The sequence below is a fragment of the Ceratina calcarata genome, unplaced genomic scaffold, assembly GCF_001652005.2.
Source record: "Ceratina calcarata isolate Rehan_Ccalc_2016 unplaced genomic scaffold, ASM165200v1 scaffold255.2, whole genome shotgun sequence".
Classification (NCBI taxonomy): domain Eukaryota; kingdom Metazoa; phylum Arthropoda; class Insecta; order Hymenoptera; family Apidae; genus Ceratina; species Ceratina calcarata.
Window position 1 is genome coordinate 1,069,526 of NW_017147567.1, and position 21,596 is coordinate 1,091,121.

The 21,596-nt window shown below is 44.3% G+C and overlaps 5 protein-coding genes across 10 annotated transcripts in view; 3 read left to right on the forward strand and 2 right to left on the reverse strand.

Annotated features, from left to right (window-relative positions):
* Nucleotides 1-265: 265 nt before the first annotated feature.
* On the forward strand, nt 266-2,763 carry LOC108623216 (cdc42 homolog). Of its 4 annotated transcripts, XM_018021581.2 has the most exons (6): nt 267-547; nt 903-1,145; nt 1,226-1,428; nt 1,508-1,617; nt 1,705-1,902; nt 2,010-2,763. In XM_018021581.2, the coding sequence occupies exons 3-6, from the start codon at nt 1,251-1,253 to the stop codon at nt 2,097-2,099; spliced, it is 576 nt and encodes a 191-aa protein (XP_017877070.1). In that variant the 5' UTR covers nt 267-547; nt 903-1,145; nt 1,226-1,250; the 3' UTR covers nt 2,100-2,763. The 4 variants fall into 4 exon arrangements, with proteins under 4 accessions (XP_017877071.1, XP_017877070.1, XP_026667896.1 ...); XM_018021582.2 differs by lacking the exon at nt 903-1,145 and having other exon boundaries at nt 266-547; XM_026812095.1 differs by lacking the exon at nt 267-547 and having other exon boundaries at nt 562-1,145.
* Nucleotides 2,764-2,859: 96 nt separating this feature from the next.
* Nucleotides 2,860-11,994, reverse strand: LOC108623212 (uncharacterized). Its single transcript, XM_018021574.2, has 3 exons — nt 9,697-11,994; nt 8,714-8,818; nt 2,860-8,611 (listed from the first exon to the last, which is right to left on the reverse strand). The coding sequence occupies exons 1-3, from the start codon at nt 10,646-10,648 to the stop codon at nt 4,497-4,499; spliced, it is 5,172 nt and encodes a 1,723-aa protein (XP_017877063.1). The 5' UTR covers nt 10,649-11,994; the 3' UTR covers nt 2,860-4,496.
* Nucleotides 11,995-12,070: 76 nt separating this feature from the next.
* LOC108623214 (beta-1,4-N-acetylgalactosaminyltransferase bre-4) lies at nt 12,071-15,168 on the forward strand. 3 transcript variants are annotated; one of them, XM_018021578.2, is made up of 3 exons: nt 12,072-13,030; nt 13,250-13,929; nt 14,006-15,168. In XM_018021578.2, the coding sequence occupies exons 2-3, from the start codon at nt 13,303-13,305 to the stop codon at nt 14,198-14,200; spliced, it is 822 nt and encodes a 273-aa protein (XP_017877067.1). In that variant the 5' UTR covers nt 12,072-13,030; nt 13,250-13,302; the 3' UTR covers nt 14,201-15,168. The 3 variants fall into 3 exon arrangements, with proteins under 3 accessions (XP_017877066.1, XP_017877067.1, XP_017877069.1); XM_018021580.2 differs by lacking the exon at nt 12,072-13,030 and having other exon boundaries at nt 13,335-13,426; nt 13,503-13,929; XM_018021577.2 differs by having other exon boundaries at nt 12,071-13,929.
* Nucleotides 15,169-15,436: 268 nt separating this feature from the next.
* LOC108623213 (RNA-binding protein 5) lies at nt 15,437-20,968 on the reverse strand. The gene is made up of 7 exons (XM_018021576.2): nt 20,781-20,968; nt 20,036-20,636; nt 19,859-19,928; nt 18,810-18,883; nt 17,767-17,880; nt 16,938-17,685; nt 15,437-16,844 (listed from the first exon to the last, which is right to left on the reverse strand). Exons 2-7 carry the CDS (start codon nt 20,618-20,620, stop codon nt 15,622-15,624), a joined length of 2,814 nt encoding a protein of 937 aa, XP_017877065.1. The 5' UTR covers nt 20,621-20,636; nt 20,781-20,968; the 3' UTR covers nt 15,437-15,621.
* Nucleotides 20,969-21,037: 69 nt separating this feature from the next.
* LOC108623183 (uncharacterized) overlaps nt 21,038-21,596 on the forward strand; it is a 3,697-nt gene continuing 3,138 nt past the window's right edge. The window contains exon 1 of the mRNA XM_026812084.1: nt 21,038-21,079. The gene's annotated coding sequence lies outside the window, so the exon portion shown is untranslated. The remainder of the gene's footprint in view (nt 21,080-21,596) is intronic.

Below are 21,596 nucleotides of genomic sequence, written 5' to 3' on the forward strand. Positions count from 1 at the left end.
AGAAAAAAGCGACAATGACTACAGCGTTGCCAGGTTTCTGGCGTTTCTCGGCATGCCAGATGTCATATATGCCACAACTTCTGACACATTCTCATGCGGTACATGCATATGGTACCCGAGAGGAAAAGAGACTGGAAGAGTCACCTGGAGGCGGCCAATTCTGCATCCCTAATGATATCCCTAACTGTGACGTCATCAGCGCATGTCCTTTAGACGCCTAGTTACAAAAATCCCACAAAGTGTCCAACACTGCTTCAAATCTGATCAGTTGCAGTAACATATATACACAATACAGTCATTGTGCCATCATCGACATTACTTCTTGTCTAAAAATAAGCCAGTTGCTTGCCGTATATTTGCGATTATATTATTTTATGCACTATGCGATAAAGGTTATAAAAAAAGGAAAAGAAAAGAGGGCGGCTGTTGTCGAAAGATGGCGGTTCTATGCGAAGACCACAAAATTAATGAGTCGCCGACCTTCTATGGTCGTTCGAAAAATTTGTGACAGTGAAGTGTGTTGTCGACGCCCTGCGCCCAGTTACTTGTGAGTGTTTCAGTTAAATTTTGTATATTTGATTGATTGGTGCGCTTTGCCTTCCACTACGTGTCACGCGACAAGTGTACGACGGATACGTCGTTTATTGTTCACAGTCGAATGACATTTTTTCAGCGACGAATTGGATGCATCCGAGAAAATATAAAAAAATGGCGATTCGAAAAAACAATTATTTCGTGCCAAATCTACTCTTATAATTGAATCATGGCTCGTCGAGAGTCGGCGAACTTGTTTATTTGTTGTCCGAACATATTTCCCACAATTGCCTTGCTGCTGAAATCGAAACACCTTCAACTACATCCGTATAATCGGACGAATCAAAATGTATTCTCCATTTGTTTAGCGTAAGAGTATGCGACTAGACGTTACGACGAGTACCGGACGCAATACGCAATACGGACTTGTACGTGACGGGATGTAATGGGACGCAATGAAAAAGTGACGGAAGTGATACTGGGACTGAACTGTACTGGACTGAACCGCCCCCCCCCGTACATTATCAGACTAGGCCCTAGAGCCAGAGCGCAAGGAAACCGAACGAGACGAAAATTTGTTCGTTAGCATTGACGACGTGTAGTAGTCTCGTGTAAGACGGTTTCCACGTTTGCTCGGTTACGGACTATATTGCATCTTGTAATGCAGCTTTTACTCTTTTCGTCTGTACAGAAATACTCCTGGAAGGTAAAAAATAATGCAGACTATCAAATGCGTCGTGGTTGGGGATGGTGCAGTAGGTAAGACTTGCCTGCTGATCTCGTATACTACCAATAAGTTCCCATCCGAATATGTTCCGACAGTATTTGATAATTATGCTGTGACGGTTATGATCGGAGGAGAACCGTATACGTTAGGGTTGTTCGATACAGCAGGTAAATATGACTTTGCTTCAATCGCATCGATTGTCTTCCTTGGATTTTGTGCAATTTAGTTAATTGGATATTATTAAAGGTCAGGAGGATTACGATCGGCTACGTCCTTTGAGTTATCCGCAGACTGACGTATTTCTAGTCTGCTTTTCTGTCGTGTCGCCGTCCTCCTTTGAAAATGTTAAAGAGAAGGTATGTTTATCCGTGCGATGTTCGTAGCACGTTTACTTTCATTTACGATGTTACCTGTTCGAATTAATTCAAGACACTTTTTGACAGTGGGTTCCAGAGATAACTCATCATTGTCAAAAAACTCCATTCTTATTGGTTGGAACCCAAATTGATTTGCGAGACGACGCGGCGACTATAGAAAAGCTTGCGAAAAATAAGCAAAAACCTATATCGGCCGAACAAGGGGAAAAACTTGCCAAAGAACTGAAAGCGGTGAAATACGTGGAATGCAGCGCTCTCACACAGGTACAACGGTCGATAGATCCGGTTCAATCTATCGATTGCTCTTTATATTTTCAAGTTCAAGATTCTCTATTATCACATCGTTCTTTTTGTCTGTTGTTGGCGTATAGAAAGGTTTGAAAAACGTTTTTGACGAAGCAATTTTAGCAGCCTTAGAGCCCCCGGAACCGGTCAGAAGAAGACGATGTATCGTTTTGTAGAGCGCGAGTAACATATTCTCTTTCATAAAAACTGTTAGCGCTGTTCGGACGGTGACCGTACGGTGCATACAAGAATATGTATTTTCGACTAAGGATAGTTCCGATAGGTTGATTCGGTCGGTACAATCCATCTTTGTTCATTTGGTTCGGCTCTTCCGACAGTTTCGACGACGAAAAGAAAGAAAAATTCATACGAAAAAAGATGAGAACACAAGCATTTCGTGTGCGTGCGCACACATGTACACACGACCGCGATGCACCGAGTGCATACGCGTATGTTCTTACGTTCACTCACTCATTCACTCATTCACTCATTCATTTACACATATACATGTTGTATAGATTTATTTCTATTTGTCGACGGCCAGCTTATTGATGCAAAAGCAAAAACAAATGAAAACACAAACGGAAGAGGACGATCGACGACTGACTTTGTTTAAACCGATTCACTGCAGCGAGCGAGAAACAAGCAAACAAGCATCGTGTTATATTTTTGACGATTGCACGGCAGAGAACCGAGCAATCATTGAAAACTGAACATCCACCCTACACAAATTTCTTATAAAAAAACACTTGTAAATCATTTTTCTATTTAATACGTAAGACGTTTTTATTGACAAAATTAGTAGTGTGAATTTTTTAATAAATCAGTTTAAAAAATAAACAACGTTAGGCATTTCATAGTTTCGGTTTCCCTAAATTCTCCTCTTCCTTAAAAATAATCAAATAACTAATCTCTCTATTATCGAAATGACAGCGCTCACTTTTCTGATTAAAGCTTTATTTACATACACTTTTTCACGATGATATTACGGAGTAATTAAGTGTAAACTATATTATATGTAAAACTCGATTCTAAACTTGGCCACCGTTACCATAAAAGTTTGGTATCTAACTTTGGATTAAAACTGACAACACTCGAATATTGCATTCGAATTCGAACGTCGTAGGTCGTAGGTCGTAGGTCGTAGGTCGTAGGTGTTACATATTCTCTACTCTAACACGTTTAATACTTTATCTCTGTTGGGTCGCTATACTGCGTTACGCTCTCGGTATTATAGTTGTACCTAATCTAACCTAGACGATGCGCACATCAAAAATTTATCTTCGACGAAATCTTCGTGAGAATCAAAATCCATGACTACCTTTTCGGCTACCTATCGTTCATTCAATTAATATGTTTCATGAAAATAGTATGCGGCATACCTACGTACCTGCCGCGCGTACACGTAGCACATATTCGTCTCACGTTCTCCAAAGGGAACAAAGCAAATAGCGAATACAAAATGGTACACATGCGGTAACGGTACGCGGGTGCCGCGCACGGTAGATTGCACGTTTTTGGTCTAACGTTTGAACACTTTCTTTTTCGTCATGGTACGAGGAGTAAATTTCTATTAGCAATGTTCCGCAGCTTATCTCTCTCGCTCTCTCTCACTCTCTCTCTCGTAAAATAGATAAAGACGAATCAACGTGAACGGCGAACGTAAACTAAAAACATTCCACGAACTCGTATCTATTATCTTGTTTACTGTTAGCCATTTTTACGAATTTCCTCGTCGTCGAGTATCCTCGACTGAAGAGCAATTCTTCGCGCTAAACTTTCACCAGCTAATTTTAAGTCGCGAGTCCTTGTTTTCTAGTACTTAAGTAGTATACCTGCTCTCATTGCTAAATAACTCGTCAATTCCACCGCGAATTCATTTTATCGAAAATAATTGCCGTCGGTTATAGATAAACGCCATCCTTTGGTTTATACAATACTTGTTGTTGTTGTCGTCGTCGTTGTTGTTCCTATAGATCCCTGTAAATATTTTCCCGTGACTAGAATCGATGACGATACATCGTCGTGGCAGACATTTTGCCAGTAACGCAATTCGTCCTTTTTCGGACTTACACGAGTGTCCCGGGTCCCGATCTTTTTCTAGATCGCATTCAATTCAATTCCGTATTAGCTCAATTTATAATATACGGCAAGAAAGAGCGGCTTTTTCATTTCAAAATTTAATCCCTAAACGGGCGTATCCGATGCGATCGGGTTGATCGACATTTATCCAAGCGGACCGAACGACTATTTTCTTTAACCATTGTTTAAACATATATTTGAAACCTCTTCTGGTATCATGAATATCATCACGGTACACACTACCAGATTCTGAAATCAGTCTATGAAACAAGAAATCGAAGTCAAACGACTTCTCGAAAAACAAGGAATATAAAACGTAACGTCGATCGAGCGTATACCCTTACGAAAAAAGATACGATAGGTATTCCACTCAGATTCAGTCTGATTCAGACAAAAAACCTTTCCCGATAGTCAGATAGGTTTTTTAAATAGATTAGGTATTTTGGCCGAAGGTACGACGACGCGTACGACTCCCCGCGGGATACGCCGATTTAAACGTTCATAGCGTAATACACGGAATTCGGCGCGTGGTTCGGCAGAGCTTGAACACCGTTGGAATTGTGGACCGCGTAAGGACTTGACGCGAGTAAAATTCCGTTCTGCGAACCATCGTAAGACGGTGCGCTTGCCGCACCTTCCGGTACACCTCGTTCTATCGTTGCGTAAGTACCGATCATCTGTTGCTGTTGCAACTTGGAGGGTGAGCATGGGATTTGCAACGAAGAGGACGATGAGCAAGAGGACGACGAGGAAGAGGACGGTGACGAGAACGAGCAAGACGAGGACGAGGTGGAGGAAGAAGAAGAAGAAGAAGATGACGGCAGAGAAGAAGAGGATAAAGCGCAGGAAGTTGCGGCGGGAGAGAAACCGGATGTGGTGGACGGCGTGGATATTACGTTCGAATTGTTTGAAACGGACTGAATGGAATTCGAGCGAGGTACGGTGTTGTCCACGTTGGATCCGTGTACAGTTTCAGACACGTGATTCGGGTGGATGAAGTTGGAGGTAGACACGGACGTGATCGGGGTAGGTAAAGGTGAGAACGTGGATGAATGAGAGGTAGATGAATACGATGATGAAGCAGGCATGGAAGATGCGAACGAGACCGAGACTTTCGATGGGACCGAAATGGTTGCGTTGTTGGCCGACGAGAAAAACGTTTGATTGCAATTTGTCGTTTGCAGTTCGGACGACGAAGGTGTCAGAACCGTGCGACCCAGATGCACTTGATAGAACCGATACGAGCCGTCAGCGCTCGCTAACTCATTGCCGGCAAACGCGGTACATCTCGACGGTGCTATCACGGTGTAAGAGGGCGGGGAAGAAGCAGCCACGTTGGGTATCGTGGATGGTAAGCGGTAGAACGTGGGTTGATGATGCGCGTGTCTGTGGTGGAGATGATGCTGATGTTGCGCGTGATGATGTAGCTGTAGCGAGTGGTTCGCGGTATGAGGTACTGAGGCGAAGGTGGTAACACCGGAAATCCGGAAATCGTCGGGTTGTGGATGATGATGCAAGTGAAGATGCAAAGTTTGCTGGGCTGCGGGTTGTAACGTGACGGGGTTGGCCGAGGGCATCGAGGTGACTCGCGAGTCGTACGGAGCAGAGGAATCGGACGGTAGAGCGGGACCAAGGGAGCCGACAGGAAGCGGCGCAGTATGATCGTTTTGAATCAAATTCGGTATAGGCGAATGACTTCCCAAATGATAATATCTTAATTGTTGTTGCTGTGATTGCACCTGCGGTGACTGCGCCTGCATCATCTGCGTCTGCATCTGTGTCTGCATCTGTGTCTGCATCTGTGTCTGCATCTGTGTCTGCATCTGTGTCTGCATCTGCGTCGGAGCCTGCGTCTGCGGTTGCAGACGTTGATCGTTTTTGTTGAGTCGAGGATACGGATACCTCTCGATATGATTCGCGTAACTGGCGCTGGGCGAAGGATGCGATGGCAAGATACGTTGGATGTTCTGATAGGTCGGATCGGACAGGCTGTTGTACGGAACGAAGTACATGGTTCGGTAACACTTGCCATTAGCGGGAAGTCCGGCGTAGACGGTGGTAGGAACAACGTTACACGTTCGGTAATTCGACGAAGCTGTTCCCACAGGCGGCTCTCTTCGTCGATTCTTTGCCGAAAGACCGTTCGCATAATCTCTGTCTCCACCGATCGCGCTGTTAACATCTACTTCCTCAGCTCCGGTCGCGATACCTCGCGTAGTTCGCGAGTTTCCGATACTCGGTTGCTCTTGGAAATACTGCTGACCATTCCTCGGCGGCTCTTGGTAGTACCGGAAGCCGATATCGCTTGCCACCGGTAATCGTGGCTGTTGTCGCGCGTACGTATCTTCCGAATATGGTTCCAACGAGCTTTGGGCAGTGACATTGGTGTTCTCGACGATGGTCTGATAGATGTCATCGATCTGCTTCTGCATCGTGTTTATTCTGTTGATAGTATTCGCGTCCTGTTCGTCGGCGACAAACGAATTCGACATGGAATCGTCAATCATGTCCTCGTACAATCTCCCGTCGATCTTCACGCAATTATTTTCGTAATATTTCATCGGCAACGAAGACGATTGAAAGTTCGTTCTGAAAACGTTCGAGTCGTCGTTCTCCACGACCGTTCGCCGGTGAAACGATGAATTGGTTTCATCGGTGTTGCCCGACTGACGCTGTTTGATGCCGGTTACGGACGGCCTGCGATTAAATCCGTAATCGTTCAATTCGTCATCGTCGTCGTCGTCGTCGTTCTCGTTGTCATCGTCGTTGTCGTTGTTTCCACCGTCGCCGTTATTCTCTTTACCATTACCGTTACCGTTACCGTAACGTTGATTAGTACCCATGAACTGCATCTCGCGATTCTTGTTCTTGTTGTTCTCACGATTAACGTTCTCGCGGTGTACACGTTGTTTGTCATCGCTGTCGTTCTTTCCATCCACTATTCTCTCCATTTTATTATCAGGAATATAACTGTTCGTGCTGTTTATCATCGAATTGTATTGACTCTCCGCGTCGTTGTAACGCTGCTTTATTCTCTCCGTTCTAAACTTGTCCTGCTCTACGAACGCTAACAATTCGTCGGCCGTACTGTCCCCTATGTCGGGTCTGTTGCCGGTTATCATTGGCGTGCCTTTGGTAACGTCTGGCGCGCCCGCGAAGTTCCTGCCGTCTTCGCGGAGAACCGCCTCGATGTCCTCCAAGCCGTAAGGTGACAACGTGTTGTAACTCACCGTCGAACCGCGACCTTCGCTGTCCATTATCGTCGAGTTAAGTCGATAGTAATCCTCCTGAGTATCGGTACTATTGATAGCGACGCAAGACAGCGGTGCCAGACTGGCCAAAAATTGCTTACGCACTTCGGAATTGTTCGGTCTCAACGAATTCTTCGGTTGTTGGCCGTCTTTGATGGTATTTTGCCCGTTCTTCCCGTTGACTCCGATACCGAGGTCGGGCAGGTTCGCCGAATGGATACTGCTTCTCTTGTGAACGAATAAATCCGTCAGCTTTTTGTAGGTCGATGGATTGTGCGTGTTATCCATGACCGCGCCGCTGACAGTCGGTGGGTTCTGCTTATAGTAATTAGAGCCTGTGATCGTCGTGGTCGTGGTCGTCGTCGCCATTGCAGTGGTCACTATCAACGATGAATACGTAAGCATTTCCGCGGACATCGACGTCAAGGTATTCGACGTCGATGCCATCGCATCGGGCATCGTGTTGAATTTCGTAGCCATGTGCATGGTCGCCGGCATCGCCGCCATGCTCGTCGATAATTTGTCTCCGTTGGTGTTGTTCATAAACGTCTTGATAGACGACAGGCAAGCAGCATCTTCTTGCTGTCCCGTTGCCAATTTGTTGGCATCGGTTTCCGTGCTCGAGGAGACCGCGACCTCCGTACTAGAATCTTGGCAAACGTTCGTTTCTTCTTCTTGGTCGACGCAGGTTAGCCGACGTATCCGCTCCTCCAGGGAGAGATTGTTCGAGGGAAGGCTCTTCTTTCGCGAGTTCGCGCGGTACTTGTCGAGAAGACTCCTCCGAAGAGTGTTCCTTTCTATCGTTCTCTTTATCGGGTTACCGGAGTCGTTCAAACAGGCGGCAGACTGATTATTTAAACGCAAATTGTCCGCGTTCACGAGAAACTGTCCATTCTGGGAATCGCTCACGGAACAAATCAATTTACCGAGGGGAGCTGGTGGCGGTGAGACGAATCTTGGATTCGGGAACAGCTGTCTAACCGCGGAGTTCGGTTTGAGACTGTTACCGGTTAACGATGAATTCCCGAGTTTGAATACAAGAGAGAGCTCTCTTATGTCCCGAGCCGGTTCATTTCCCACGGAATGATCCTCGGTCGCGACCACTTCCGCGTCGCCGCCGCTATCGATCTTTTCGGGCGGACCTGTTCGAGGCTCGTCATGATCCTGGCTAACTTTGCTCTCGACCGCATTATTAGTCTCGGTACTCTCGTCTCTCGGTTTCGAAACCGTTTTGCGCGTGTTCTTCCGTCCATGTTGTAGATCGATGCCCTCTTCCTCGCTGATTTCGCGCACGATACGCCGCTCGGTAACGGTTGTCATAGTTATGGTTTCTACGAGATATCGATGACGGGACTCTGTAACAGAGCGTATACAACAACCTCTTTATATAATAATTGATACGTACAAACGTACGTTCCTTCGCTTCGATTTTAATCTAAATAAAAATATGTCTGTACCATTGGTAGACGCCTTTGGCGAAGACTCGTTCGCTTTCTCTACATGTTCATTGTTATTTTCCGTCAATGGTTGGTTGCATCGTAATTCTCTCTCGATCTTCGCACCTGGAAAATCACATCACGTCGTCCCATTAGGCATTTCAACGCTTTACGTGTATAGAAATTACGAGTGGTGCTACGCAAGCGCGATGCAATGTGTTAAAAGCAACAAGTATTCAGAAGATATTTCACAAGACGCGAGGACGACTTGGTTTTGGTCAGGCATGCGGGCGAACGCATGATATTCCTACATGTACCGCGGAAACACCGGAGTCACGGTAGACTGTACTTCCGGTGCGCGTAGCCGGTTCACGTTTCGTGAACGCAACAGCCATGTGATCAGTGTTTACGTGCTCGTTTTAGAGCCAATGCCCCTTTTTTGTACGTTACATCCAATTTGAAAGATGTATATGCGCTACGTTCGAGATTTGTATCATAAATCTTATTGAAAGTTTTAGTCGAATATAAATGAAAATAAGCGGGAGCAAACTAGTTTTATACAAGATAACGTTTTCCTTACTAACAATAACGAGGCTCGAAGAATCGTGTGAGCTCTTAAATGATAAATATACAACAACGTACGGCGTACGGCGTACGGCGTATTAAGGATGTATTGGCTATACAGTCAATCCCAAAAGTTTATGTACCTAAGAANTTTTTAAAAAATGCGTTTCTAAAGTGCATAAACTTTTGGGATTGACTGTATAGCCAATACATCCTTAAATGGACGTTATGGGAAAAAGTGGCTGAACATATTCCAGGACACGTATTATTAGTCGGCTGCATTTTATGCACGCGTGGAACACGTCATGGGAATGCTCGCAAATTATGCGGTTATAGTTTTTTTATGCTGGCGTGAATTCAACGTCGCTTTCCCAATTAGCTGAGAAACAGTCGGGAAAAAGGGAAAAGGTCCGCTTTCGCGGTGCTATAATGATTCTCACCCGCTGTTCGTTGACATTGTAGATAATCGAGCGAAGTTCGGAGGCAACATTCTCCTACATCGGGGAACTCTCCATTCGAGTAAACGTCCTTGTAACCTTCCGGTGGACTCAGCGTCTCTTGTTCCTGGCGCGGATGCGTCGAAGATGGTCTCTCTATCGAGGATTGCGGAGGTGGTGGTGGCGGCGGCGGCGGCGGTGGCGGAGGTGGCGGAGGCGGTGAAGGTGGCGGAGGCGGCGAAGGTAACGCGGGCAACGTGACCTTCGCTGCCGGCGAGACGAATTCGACTCGATTCCGATGGCCCTCGACGTCTTTCGGACCATCGATCCTTTCCCCTTTGCTTTTGGTTCGCGCGTCCGTCGTCTTCGTTACCCTCGTTTCCGTTTGCTCCTCTGCGCTATGCGATTCGGGTCCCTGTCTATCTTCCAGATGCTCTCCGGCGACCACCTCTTCTTCTAAATCTTCTTCCTCTTCTTCTTCTCCCTCTTCTTCTTCGCTCTCTTCCCCTTCGAGGCCTCGTTTAACCCCTTCGTCGCCGACCTCGTACTCGTCGTCCTCGTCCTCGACATGCAACTCCACGCAATTGAACTCTTCACCGCCTCCGCAGCCTTGTCCTCTCGACGCATTTTCCCCATCCCTGCCTATACCGCCGTGGTATTGGCCATTATCCGGAACACCAAAATGGAAGTTCAATTCCGCTCGACATTCCTTACAGTTTCCTAAGCGTATCAGTTCGTGTTCTTGGCAACAACAGTCGCAATCCTCCTCGTAATCAGCGCAGCATTCCTCCTTTATCAGTATTATGTAATCGGCCGCGAAGAATTCGTTCAGTTTTTCGTTTATCACGACCCGATTCTTCTGCGATCTACTCTTCGATTGACCGGGCTTCTTCAGCAACGACTTGAGAATTTTCGCAGGCTGCTCCGCCGGAAGTTTGCTTCCGTGCTCCTTCATTATCGTCGAGGCTTCACTCTTCTTTCTCTCTTTCCTTCCTATACCCTCTCAGTGGTTTGTAGCGTTTCACTTTATACTCGTCGCTCGCTGTGGTATACGTTACGTCTGTCCTCTTTCCTTTATTATTGCCGTTCGAGTTACATCCTCGGCGTGTCGTCCATCGTTGGACTCACGTTCAGAACCCCGCTCTCGTTCCATGTCGTCGAGGCATAATTATCTGTCGCTGGCATCCCCGGTGGTCGATCGATCAATGATCTTGTTAAGTAATCGTGTACGCTTCGAACAAACACGCCATACTTCTCGCGATTCGTTCTGTTAATCCGCAGTTGATCCGTTAAAATGATGCGTTACAAGGAGCGAACGGTCAGCTCCATAGAAGAGCGGGCGGTCGAAATACGCTAGGCGACGAAACAAATGTTTCTTAACTCAAACAAGCGAGTTTGTCAAAAATGAATATCAAAAAACGTCGGGAGCGTTCAATATCCCGAGAGCGGTAAGAGAAGAGTCGCATGTTAGAATCGTTCTTCCCTACCTCTGCGAATCGATTTGCGCCTCTCCAGTGGCGTCAGCGTATTTTAATAATAATTAACCCAGAACGTTGCTCGGAATCGAGTTTCAAATTCGCATCGATCGCATGACTTCAGGCATTGGACGCGATGGTTGCATCGAGAATGAAATGAGTAAAAAAATGCAAATAGTCGATATTCTCTTTAGGCCGCGACGGCAACGGCGAAGCGGCAGACGAAGCTTTCTGGTTGCAACACGGAGCTTTCATGCTCATTTCGTATTTCCTCGATCGTCTCACCGATGATCATTCGACGCGTTATCACTGTCCACAGTCACTTAAATTAGCCGGTATCGAAGCGGCGGCAACACCTTCCGAGATGAACATCGCCAACGCGAACCACAACCACCGACACCGACACTGACAACCGTCGCGTTCACCGTCACCACCGTTTCGTCGTCGCTCTCGTCACTGGCATCGTTTCCCGTTTTTCCATCGGTTTCTTTCGCCAGTACCAATCTGTAGGTATTTCGCACCCCTTGTGCGCAAGCGAATACTCGTTTTAGGTAACGTTCCGTCGTTTATCGATCTCGTGGAACGTAGCCGCGCTTCTAAACGATACGACGACGACGACGACGCACCGCCATGGTACTCGTTACAGAGCTCGTACTTTCACCTTCCGCGGGTATACGCGCACGCTCCGTGAATTTCCACGCGTACGTAGTATTCGATACTCGGCGATGCCGATCGAACGAGCCAGCGTTCCAATCGTACGAACGAAACGAACACCTGATGCCTGGCTGCGAACTTGACGCACGAATTCAAGTTGCAACGTGAAAACGGTAACGCGGTGCAACAATCTTTTTAATTTACGCGATACTCGCAAAACGGCATACGCGGTTCACGTACGTTCAGAATCTGTTGTTCGGAAGTCGCGTAACTTTAATAACCACGTTCCGAGCGCAACAGTTCAAATCGTCCGTACGGCATCGAAGTTTCAAGTTTCCCGTTCGAAACGAACGCCGAAGCTCTACTCCGGCCGTCATCGGACCGTTTCGACCTCGAGAGGCCTCCACCGGGCAGGAAACCTCGCACTCGAGTCTAATATTCCTAGCGCATCGTTGCAGCGCACTGCGTCACGAGGACTTCGAATTGTCGCGCGCAATAGTAAATGATACAATTGAACGATACAACCGAACAACAGTGACCGAATGTTCGTAATTTCATTTGATGCAATCGAGCTCCTTGACTGACACATGAGTGGGAAAATAGACGGACGGAATGTTGAAATGGAAAACTAAGGTACAACGTTGGAAGAGTTAAGGAATTTTGATCTCTCCTCTTTATCCGTTCGCCTAATCGCTCCGCTCGAAAACGCGGTATCTTGAATGTCGATCTCCTCTTTTATTCCCGCCGACCAGTCACCGCCGGCAGAGATCGCGCGAGCATCGAATATCGGTCTATGCGTTATTTTCAGAATTCAGAACGCTTAGGCCTATAGGTTTTGAAAATGACGAATTCTTATCCTCTTCTGTGAATCCCAAGCTTGTCTTCGTATTCGGGATCTAATGGAACCTTTATTTGATTTATTGAATATATTTAAGAGTGTATTAGAATGTACTAGCAGAGTAACTCGTAGCTCGTAGTGCGCATGGGTGAAGAATCCCACGACGTGTCCATCACTGGTCGGCGTGGCCGTGCGTGTGTGTAACTGTAGCCAACTGTGTCGGCCAGTGACTCCGTGTAACGAAATGTATATCGCTTCTATTTCCCGTTTTAGGTGAAATTAATATACCGAGAAGCACGTTTGTTTGTGTACATTTAATCGTATTTAACTCGAAGCTTGGAATTTGTAACTTGCCAAATGATACTTTGAGGTATGGAGAACATATCAATGAAACTGACGAGCAAGATTAACATATAATGCGTACGCTTATTAGTAAAACGCCAGTACAGCGCGTTGATGACAAGAGTTATTAGGATGAGAGGCATCGTCAATATATTGAAAATTTTTATTGCTTTTTTTTACGACTACGCACGAGGATTAACGTATACTATTACCACAATTTTGGTCCTTGCTTACTGTTTGCACCCAGCTCGGTTCGCTTCGCATTACACGTACATAAAAGCGGAGGAGATTTACGATGAGATGGAAAGATCTTATCCAGCAAGAGATAACTCGTGCACAATCATGCTTAACGAACGAAGATCTCAGTTACTTTATCCCGAGGAATATCCTCGAGAAGACCCCGTGGTGATGGCACGACGCTTAGGTATATTACCTGGAGGACAATGGAAACCTTTAAATTGTCATCCTCTCTTCAATGTGGCCATTATTTTACCATATAGAAACCGGCAGACACAACTTACTATCTTCATGAGTTACATCCATCCATTTCTGCAAGCACAGAACCTGGACTACAGGATATTTGTAATAGAACAGAGTCCTATGCGCGAGTTCAATCGTGCCAAGCTCTTTAACGTTGGATACGCAGAGGCTACCAAAGTGAATGATTTTCATTGCTTCATCTTTCAAGACATAGATCTCATACCACAAAATCCTGACAATATATATGCTTGTACCACAATGCCCAGGCATATGAGTTCGAGTGTGAATACCTTCAGATATAATTTACCTTATACCGGTCTGTTTGGAGGTGCAATCGCACTGACCCGCAAGCAATTCGAGCGAGTCAATGGATTTTCCAACGTTTTTTATGGATGGGGTGGAGAGGATGATGACTTCTATAGTCGGTTACAATCGAGAGGCTTTCAAGTATGTTACTGTCGTTACGTATACAACAGAATAATAACATCGACAAACTGTAACTTACGGTCAAATTGAATTTCAGATTACACGTTTTGGACCTGACATTGCTCAATATTATATGTTAACTCACAAGAAGGAAGCCCCCAGTAGCGCAAGATTTCAAAATCTCGAGAATAGTGCTAGAAGGTATGATACTGATGGAATCAGTAACTTGGAATATAGGGTTCTGAATCATCAGCTAAGGCCCCTGTACTCGTGGATTTTAGCAGATGTTTAGTTCCGATGTGTCCTTTTTTAGTCGAATAAAGAAATATTTAGAAGATAGAACACAGCCATCTTTTTCGTATTCGAAAGATATTGTAAATTGTATACATGTAGTAAATGTATTTATAAGTTCGGTTCCTGATTGCATTTATATTTCATAAACTAATTAGTTTCTCAAGCGAATGACGCAGCTTCAATGGTACAAAACTCCTTTACGTGTATATACGGATAGATCATAGTTTATTCCTGTAGGATTATCAAAGAAAAGATCAAAGTACCCACCGAACAATATGAATTTCTTTGAAATTGTGATATCGTTGAGTTTGTTCTCGAACTAGAAGAAGCAATGTATAATTTAATTCGAATTTATACATTTGTTACGTGTCATATACTTGTTAATGTACATTTAAGTGAATAATTGATAGTATCTTAACATCTTATTTATTTAAAGAGACGAGTAGTACGACTGTGTTGGAAGCAATATAACATCGCGAGTATTTTAATATTTTAATTGATCATTTATTACATCGATTTTGCATGTATAATTAAAAAAATAATAATAAAGCGTACGAATGATTGTAGAAATGTGTATGTATAGCGAAGAATATATGACTTTCAAAAGTACAGGATAAACTGTAATACAAGTAAAATTGATGTATACATGTATGAATATAAATACAATTATCTTTCTATTTCTATTTTCTATATACATATACATGTATATGAAATATGTGTATATATATGTGTGTGTACACGTATGCGTGTACGTGAAATATGATTATAAAGGAATTGTGAAAATTAATCCAAATCGACAGAAATATGCGATGTAGCCGAGTTTAATTACATTGGGTAATAATTAAAATTGCATGGATCAATTTATTGTTTAACGAAGCATCATGGAATTTAAGTTAAATGATACGACGAAATTCCAGAAGCTGTAAGCTCTGATTGTAGAATAAAGAACGTCGCTTTCTCGTTTCACGATGCTTCGATTTATTTTTCCTTCTTTAAACTACGGAAAGGACTGTATTGTGCACAAAGCGTTATCGACTATAGTTATTCGAGTGATCCTCCGAACAACGATATGTTGTTACTCTGGTATACCTCCGATGCATCCCGAGCATTTACCTTCTACACTTTTTTTAAATAAACATTGTAATTTCTGGTAAACGCACATCGTTCCTGAATATTTCAAAATTGCTAAAATAGAGAAATGACGCGATGATGTGTAAAGTATAAAGAAAAGGAATAACAAAAAAAAAAAGAAATATATGTATTTCTCAATAATGGACGATCACTCTTGAATTCCAAGTATTTGTCTAATCAGAACGTTATTTGAAGAATACGTATAGCGTACATATCTATTTATCTATGGAAAATCGGGTACAAGTACTTATTTATATATAAAATCTATTTTCAACGTTACTCGATGTATTATGTGTCGGATAATTCTTGGTAACGCGCGTACATCATCTTCTTCACACAATCCTTATACGTGTCACCTGGCAATGCATTGTACGACGAAGACTTCGCTCCTAATCCGGCCGTAGGAATTCTTCTTTCCGTCTCAATGATACTCGTCCTGCCTTGATTTGATTTACCAAGACCCATCCCTTCGCTCCAGCCCATTTTTTGTAACAGTTTATTGCCAACGTTATCTGAGCCGATACCGGCTCTCGTCGGTTCCTCGTAAGACACAGGTACTTCTTCGACTCTGGTTTTTAAGTATTTCTCCTTAAGTTTATTCGGCTGCGGAGGTTCTGGTTCACCGTACTTGGCCCTCCTTTCCTTAGCACGGTCGCGATACTTGTTATTTCTTTGTTGGGGATCATTCGGATCTAAACCGCGCACTTGGTACCAATTTTCCAAATTTTGTTTATGGAGATCGGATAACTGCTGATGTCGCATCAACGCTTCTTTGCTGGGGAATTGCCGTTTGCACAATAAACACGCCAATTTACTCCAGTCCGTGTGTTGCCTTTCCTCTTGTTGAACATCCTCGATCTCTTCTTCCGTGTCGCTGCCACCGCCGTAGGCAGCAACCAAACCGTTGTTTGCACTTTGGTCTTCGTCCTCGTGATAAGAATTGGCCAGAGACTTTTTCTCCAATATAGCGTATCCAGCGTCTGCAGCTCCGCTACCGACACCTTGATTGCCATCGCCACCAGCGAATTCAGAATTCCAATTACTTTTAGCATTCTCCTTTTTTTGATTCAACGTTTTCGCCCAACGTTCCATATCTTTTGCTATTTTCTTCGCCACCTTCACCTTATCCTGTTTACTATCTTTCTTCTTGTTCTCATCCTCTTTGGACGTTTCTTGAGCAGCGGTAGCGATTGAAGAACTCGCTGCTTGATTGGTCATGACCGTGTTTGTCGTCGTGTCGGTACTACCGGCTGTAGCAGTTATATTTCCGCTGGATGTAACTCCGCTCCCTTGAGTTGCAGTGGTGGCAGCGGCAGCGGCAGCAGCAGCGGCAGCAGCAGCAGCGGTCTTTGCTGGTTGATACGAAAAGGATTCGGCATCCCAATAAAGAAATTGTTGCGTGTGACTGTTGTAGTAATATTGCGAATTAGGATCGTAATACAACCCTGTACTTGGATCGTAGTAGTAACCCGACGACTCGTCGTAATGGTAAGTGCTAACATCGGGTACAGCTGTAAAAGAAAAAAATAAAAGATATCAATGTTATAAAGAACCGTATCGCGATTCAGGTTTTTCAACTGCGTCGAGGGCAGATAAAAACTTACAATAAACTTTACCATCGCTACCATGCGCCGGTACCCTTCCACTCGCCAATGCGGTACTGGTCGGTGCGGTAGGCGTCGGTCTACTCTTCATTTCTTCGGAATCTCCCAATTTTCTGGATGCCTGCAACTGCTGTATAGCAGATTGTGCCACGGCCGCGGCCGCATTCACGCGATCGGTCTGATTCAAAGAGGGCAACGTGATCGCAGATCCTTGCATTATTTGATTCTGATAATATTGCGTATAATACTGAAGGTAATGAGCTTTCTGTGCAGGCGTCTTAGCGTACAAGTTGGCACTGTATTCTGCCAATTGAGCAACATCGTCCAATGTGTATCTTTGCGGCTGATTGTCGTTCGCCTTCCACGTGTTGGTATTATTTATCTGGTGAAGTTTGCAGTAAGCGATCTCCACCTTTCTGCCATCCACTACAAGTCCCTGTTTGGTAAGAGCCGTATGCAGATACATGGCATCCACCACGTTGCCCATCTCTAAGTAGCAGACGCCCCTCGACGTGTTTGTAAGGGAATCGCGTCCAATGCGGATGCTACGAATCGGCATCGACGAAAGATTCTTCATTGCTTGTAACACCGAATCTTCGGTCGTTAACACATCCAATCCTCGAAGAAGAACGGTGTTCGTCGGATGAGGACTAATTTCATCGCTGCCCTCTCCGCCCTCCTCGCTCTCGGCTCGAGAAGCGGAACATTTGAAACAAGTTTCGCGTCTTTTAAAATTATGTGCACCGCACTGGAATAAAAAAATATTATTGTAATCGTAACGTTTAAATTCATGCATCGGTTAAACGGTGTTAGATCTTCGCGGGATCACCTTAACGCAGTGCCAATCTTGAGTATTCTTCGCTGGTGGTTTATCTACATGGCAATCTTTCGGTATACTGTATTGCATCAAGGCGCGGTATTGGTCCTGCAGCATCAGTACTCCCTGAAACAGAGAATTTCAGTGTTATCCCGTCTAACATCCTCCCAAAGCAGCTGTTCGTCCCGTAACACCCTTCTTGGTTGACGAAATTATAGTTTCTTTTTTTCTCTCTAGTTCATAGCTTTCCGTCTCGAGCGAATGGTATAGAAAATGTGGATCTTTTTTCTTTAATAAACGTGGGCCATTCCACACGACTCGTGGACCGACTATATGTATTCTGTATAGACGTATAAGTGTACATGCGCGAGAACTTCTCTTGTTCGATCAAAAATAATCGAATGGAATCGACGAAAACAAGCAAACATACAACGATTTGCTTGCATACAAATTTGTACGTGAATAAGAAAAAAATCGTGCATAAAATTGTCATTCTATTACAAATGCTTGGTCAATAAAAAATAATAGCATCGATGGAACAAAGTTAAAGAAATGATAGAAGCAGACTGAAACGTTTGTAAATTGAAGAAAAAAGCGTCTTGTCTATGAACGTAGTATAAATCGTGATCTGTATAGAAACGAATTGTCATGCCGGATATAATAATATATTGTATATGCATCGTACGTAAGAAGACGATTGGAATGACCCTCCTCCAATCTTCATTGTTAGTCGACAAACTTTTATGATAGACAGACAGAGGATAGGCGGTGGCGAAGCACGCGACGCGGCCTTTTGATATAGTATGACGTATGTAACTTTATAATCCGATAGATGAAATTGCGAGAGCGAGTTATAAGAAAAATCTGCAAAGTTTGTGGGGACTCCTAGATAAATAATTAGGTATGGTAGAATTTGGATGGTAGCCTTTGATAGGTGCACAGCCATGGCCACGGGGAAGGCCAAGGGGCTGTGTTACCGTGCCTTTGTCGCCACGGGGCGTCGGTGGCACGCGTACAACGCATCGGTTGGGTATCTGGACTGAACTTCTTTCTACCTGTTTCATCTCCATCCACCGTGCGGCCTCCTGAGTCGCGTTAAACTCGACGAATGCAAAACCTCGCGAAGCACCTATACAGAGCAAATACACACATATCCAAAGTTAATCCACGTTTTGCCTGGAAATCTCTACTCTGAGAGGGCAGGCAGGCAATCACAGCACCAACCATTGACCGAGACCGAGTTTCGAACGAAGTATTTTCTTCGCTTCGTCGCTTGCTTTCATTTCCATTTGCCTAAAGCTCAGCAGAATGAATTCTACTAGACGGGTGTAGCGGACGATTTAGACTTGATAGTTTAACGCGAATTTTATTTTAATACTAGACCTACCAAACTCTCCTACCTTCCGTCTCTGTTTCTTTTTCTCTTTTTCGTTAACTGCTATGAACAGAGCCGGATGGACGACGATACACAAAAAAAGCCCGTATCTCCCTTCAAAATAAAACTATTACTAAGCTATCAACAAGAATGCGACCACAGTCACTTGCGATACCATACTTGTACAGAATAGAAAAATAAATTGTCAGATTTCAGATATAATTTTGAGAATAGTACAGGTGGCTCGGTAAATTATTTTCAATCGATATTAACTACTATACAAATGTTTAGGGATTTCCAAACGTATTTTACATCGTCCTCGCAAAGATGAATAATGTTGATCTGATTTCCCTCAAAATATTCTTCCTACGTAATAAATTCTCTTCTCGTAAACTTACCTGAGTCCAAGAGTAAAAAAGATCGATTAATTACTGGTATTTATAATTGATCGCATCAACAATTTTCAAGTGGTTTACATGATTGGTACCGCCGACATGACACTACTAGCGTGTACACATGTTTGTATTATACGGTAAAGAATTGTTCGAAATTCTTTTAAGCTAATTAAAGCAATAATAAGAATTTGAAACAATTTTTTACGCAGTTACAAATGGAACGAGAACTTATGCTACAGAAATCTAATGCAACCTGCCGAGATAAAAAGCAATTGGCTAACGCTCACACGTTAGGTTTAGGGGAAGTTAATATTTGAAAAGTGACGATAATTACCTGTATCCTTTTTACGAATTAGTCTGATGTCCTTGGGCATGAGGCCACAGTTGAGGATGTCTTGCCGCACCTGTGATAGAGACACACACACACATGATAATGATAACAGTGACGTATGCTTGCGAATGCTGGCTCACGAGTGGCCAATCATGTTGGCCCGCTAAGTTGACAACCTACGTCGTTTTCTGTTATGTGCTGAGCAAGCCCACGAATCATTATAGTGTTGTTGGGAGATTGAGATTTGTAGTGGATGCCTTCCATGGACGAACCATAAGTACGTCCATGGTCGTGCTCAAAGTCCATACTCTCTCGACTATGATCATCATCACGATCCCGCTCTCTGTCTTCCCGTTTCCCTCTACGATCTCGATCTCTGTCCCTATCTCTTTCTCTTCTAGATCGATCACGATCTCTGTCGCGATCACGATCCCGATCTCTATCCCTTTCTACGGAATCTCTGTCCCTTTGCCTTCCATAACGATCTTCTCTGTCTCTGTAACTACGATCTCTCTCATCCCTGCTACGATCCCTTCTGTCTCGCGATCTGTCTCTTTCACGATCTCTGTCTCGGCTACGATGATTCCTGTATTCCGGGCTTCGATGGTCTCGATCACGATGATCATTCTCACGATGTTCTACATAATCTGGTGACCTGCTGCTTCCATATTCGTTACGATAATCATAATCCAAATTGTGCCCCCTCCTTTCGGGTCCATAGCCTGGCTCCCAAGGGTCAATATTGTTACTGTACATATTGTCCATGCATTGAAATATTGATCTAAAATAATCAGAATCGCAAGTTAATTAAATCGTCGATTACCGAGCTATCGAAGACATTACATCCATTTTTCAAACGAGCCTAATCTTCGAAAATAATAGTTCTACATTACAGGAAGTTGGTATAAGTTTAATTTTCACTTACATTATTCGTTATTCGTGAAAGACAGACAAGGATTAACGTGATATGCACAATGGCGTGCTTGCGCCTCCCGTTCTTTCTGTACAATATGGCGACTGAATGCAGCTGAATGTGGACAGTGGAACGTGGAACACGGACGGAACTGGACTGGATCGCATAGCGATGGCGAGGTGGGGGAGGGGTCATATCATGGGAATTTTTGACACTAGGCGTCTAAAAGCCATGCGCTAATGACATCACAGTTAGGGATATCATGAGACGCCAGACGACATTACCGTCACCGGCGTCACCTACGCAGAGCCGTGCGTAAAGTTCATAAAGATGTCAAGCTCAGCCTGTCATCTGCTGCAGAGATGAAAAGGGAGATTGCTCATTTCTTTGTTCGAAAGTGGATACGGCTCACTACCGCACCCTAGTGTCAATGTCCATTATTTAAGGGGAAATAGACGTAGTTTAGGAGGGATTGTGCACTACTCCCCTCAAAAAGTGGATACGCCGTACAGAGCTGAAAATATACGCATAAGATTTGCCATGCTCGTGCCTAGGGTATTCGTCTACAAGCGCTCCATCTCGCGGCCGGCTTCGTGCATCTCCTAAAAGAAGGGGCGCGTGTCGAGTGACGCAGTACGTGCGTGTGTGCGTGCTGACTGTCAGGCAAGCGAATTCTAAATTCACTCCTCGAGGCTCGGAATCTTCGACGCTTCGAGACTCGGAGTCTTCGAGGCTCCGTGTGTTCGAAACCCAGACAATCCACTCTTTTTTTCTTTGTTGTTTATTCATCTGAAAAAATTCCAACACGTCCGTAGCATAACTGGACAC